General features: G+C 38.0%; 1 protein-coding gene across 3 annotated transcripts in view; it reads right to left on the bottom strand.

Moving 5' to 3' along the window:
* Nucleotides 1-314: 314 nt before the first annotated feature.
* The window catches only part of foxn3 (forkhead box N3), an 83,624-nt gene continuing 81,200 nt past the window's right edge, over nt 315-2,738 (bottom strand). For all 3 annotated transcript variants that reach the window (XM_016476820.1, XM_016476818.1, XM_016476819.1), the window contains one exon: nt 315-1,699. In XM_016476820.1, the coding sequence (XP_016332306.1) occupies nt 1,231-1,699 (469 nt within the window). In that variant the 3' untranslated portion in view covers nt 315-1,230. The remainder of the gene's footprint in view (nt 1,700-2,738) is intronic.

Here is a 2,738-nt window from a genome sequence, read left to right as displayed (position 1 = left end):
TGATTCATACGAGCCAAACGACAACTACAGACATGAGTGTTTTCCACACAATGCTGCTGGACTCCTTTAACGGCCAGAGCATCAAGGGGAAGTGACATCACAGAAACTGCTTGAGGATTGTCTTTGGCACTGCCCTGTGCTTCTAAAACATTTTCTATTACAGCAGAGATTACTATAACCCATAATTATCACTTGAGAACTATACTCTGGCTGCAGAACGTGCTGCAGAACTCAATTTGCTGTCATGTTTTTAAAGGATTAGTTCACCCCAAAATTTAAATTTTGTCATCATTTATTCACTCCTATGTTGTTCCAAACCTAGAAGACTTCCAGAACACAAATAAAGATCATTTTAATGAAATCTGAGAGATTTCTCTCCCACTGAAAGTCTATTCACCCAAAACTCTCACGCTTCAAAACATTCATAAAAAAAAATAAAAATCTAAATGAATCAAGCCGTTTAATCCAGGTCTTCTGAAGAAACCAAATCAAGAGCAAACCTCATTGGTTCTTGAGGAAGCTCAAATGTGTTGGCGTGACGCAAGAATGAACCTCATTGGTTCTTGAGTGTCAAGCAAGCATGCTTGAGCTTCAGTGACCGAATTTGTTCGCTCAATGTTTGTATGTGAATAAAAGCCAAAATTAAATCTGTTCATCATATAAAGCAATCATGTCTCTTCAGAAGACTTGGATCAAATTGGATTTATTTTTTGATTTCTTTATGAACATTTTGAAGCATCAGAGTTTTGGTTGAATAGATTTTCAATGGAGGGACAGAACTCTTTCAGATTTGAATTTAATTTGTGTAAAAATCCTTTGCATGCCGAACAAAGTGTTATGGATTTGAAAGGAAGTGAAGGTGAGTAAATTATGACAGAATTTTCATTTTGGGGTGAGCTATCCCTTTTCACTACTGTATGACAATGGGGCAGGGCATATTTTACTATCGCTTTTTTTCTATCAGTCGAATTAAATGCTTTGCTGAATATCTTAAAAAAGGGAAGGCTATGGCTTCAATCTCCGTAGATTAAAAACAGAAATCACAATAAAACAAACTAAAAGTGAACTAAAACAAAGAACCCTCAGTAAAATGTTACCTATAAAGATAGGAAAACAAAGTGATTGTTGATATTGCCACAAATCAGTAGAATTCACCTGATGTCCTGGAAAAAAATAGTAAATTCTATACAAAGTGATGTTTTTTTTTCTATTTATAATACAGTCAGTTTATTATTTTTGCTCTTTCTGCCCCTTTGCCGTCCGGTTGGTGATATTGTTCAAACAGGCCCTGACTCCCGCCAAATGAAGCAAGGATCCGGCCGCCTCCTTCATCTCCTCGTCGTCACTTTCCGGAGGCTTCTCCGTGCGCCTCTTTTTTAGAGGAAGAGTGTCACTGGCCACTCTCTGTTTGACTTTTGTCAAATGTTGCCGTTTCTTGTGCTGGGCCAGAGCGAGGGCGTCCACGGACCACTCCTTGGGCTCCTTCTTGATTATGCTCTTGTCGTCCTCCTCGGCATCGCTGCCGGCCTCGTTGGTGTGGAAGCTTACCTCGCTTCCATCGCAGTGGGCCTCTTCTTCGACATCCGAGCTGGAAGATTTGGCAAAACTGTAGGTGTGGTCATCCTTGGGGTCACTGCTGAACAGTGGAGAGTTACAGGTGGGCTCGCTGTCACTGGTTAATCTGTATCCGAGTACTGACCTATTAACACAGACGAGAGATGCATTAGTGCAAGTGCACACATGCTGTTCCTGTTGTACTGTGTAAGTGCTGAGTAAAACAAATGAACTACATGCGCTAACTGTGTAATTATTTTGTGGAGCTGCTTGTAATTATGCTACTATAGTAATTAATTATAATAATATGTGTAACATGGACACTCTGGACTGATATTTTGCCGTTTTTTTGCACAGATGGCAACAACCTCTGGAACACATGAATAAATTTATCCCATTTGTTATTATATAAAGTGAGTAAATCTAAATCACAAAACCTGTCAAGAATATGCCTATGTAATATTTCAACTAATATCAAAATAAAAAAAAAAAAGAAAGAAAGAAATGAAACATACACTACCATTCAAAAGTCTGGGGGTTGTAAGATTTTTAATGTTTTTGGAAAAAGTCTCTTATGCTAACCAATGCTTCATTTATTTCGCCAAAAATACAGTAAAAACAGTAATATTGTGAAATATTGTTACAATTTAAAATAATTACTTTCTATTGTAATGTATTTTAAAATGTGATTTATTCCTGTGATGGCAAAGCTGAATTTTCAGAATCCTGACAAACGTTGTTGTTGTTGTGATCATAAACTGTATGGATGTGATTACACGCAATACACGGTGCTTTTCCCTCACCATTGTAATGCGTTGTTTTTTTTGTTGCGTTGTTTGCTTTTGCAAGGTTCCGTGAAAACGTTTCAGCTTTTATTTTCATTTTTCGCCCTGAAGAAGATATCACAGGTTCATCAAGTTCGTCGAAATTATCCACCCTCGATCACTTTTAGTCAGCTTTGACGAAACTCTAGTGTTGGGTCGTTCTTGAACGATTCGTTCATTTTGAACGAGAGATGAACTAATCAATTCTCTTTCCGGGTCAGACTGCATTGGTTAAGCTTATGGGGCTGTCACGTGATCAGAGGCGGACAAAGTACTCAACTCCATTACTGGAGCGAAAGTACAGATACTGCTGGTCAAATATTACTCCATTACAAGTAAAAGTTGTAAAGACAGATTTTT

This window comes from Sinocyclocheilus anshuiensis, unplaced genomic scaffold (assembly GCF_001515605.1).
Source record: "Sinocyclocheilus anshuiensis isolate Anshui unplaced genomic scaffold, SAMN03320099.WGS_v1.1 scaffold869, whole genome shotgun sequence".
Classification (NCBI taxonomy): Eukaryota; Metazoa; Chordata; class Actinopteri; order Cypriniformes; family Cyprinidae; genus Sinocyclocheilus; species Sinocyclocheilus anshuiensis.
Note: the sequence above shows the minus strand (reverse complement) of the source record. Positions and strands in the feature narration are given on the sequence as shown.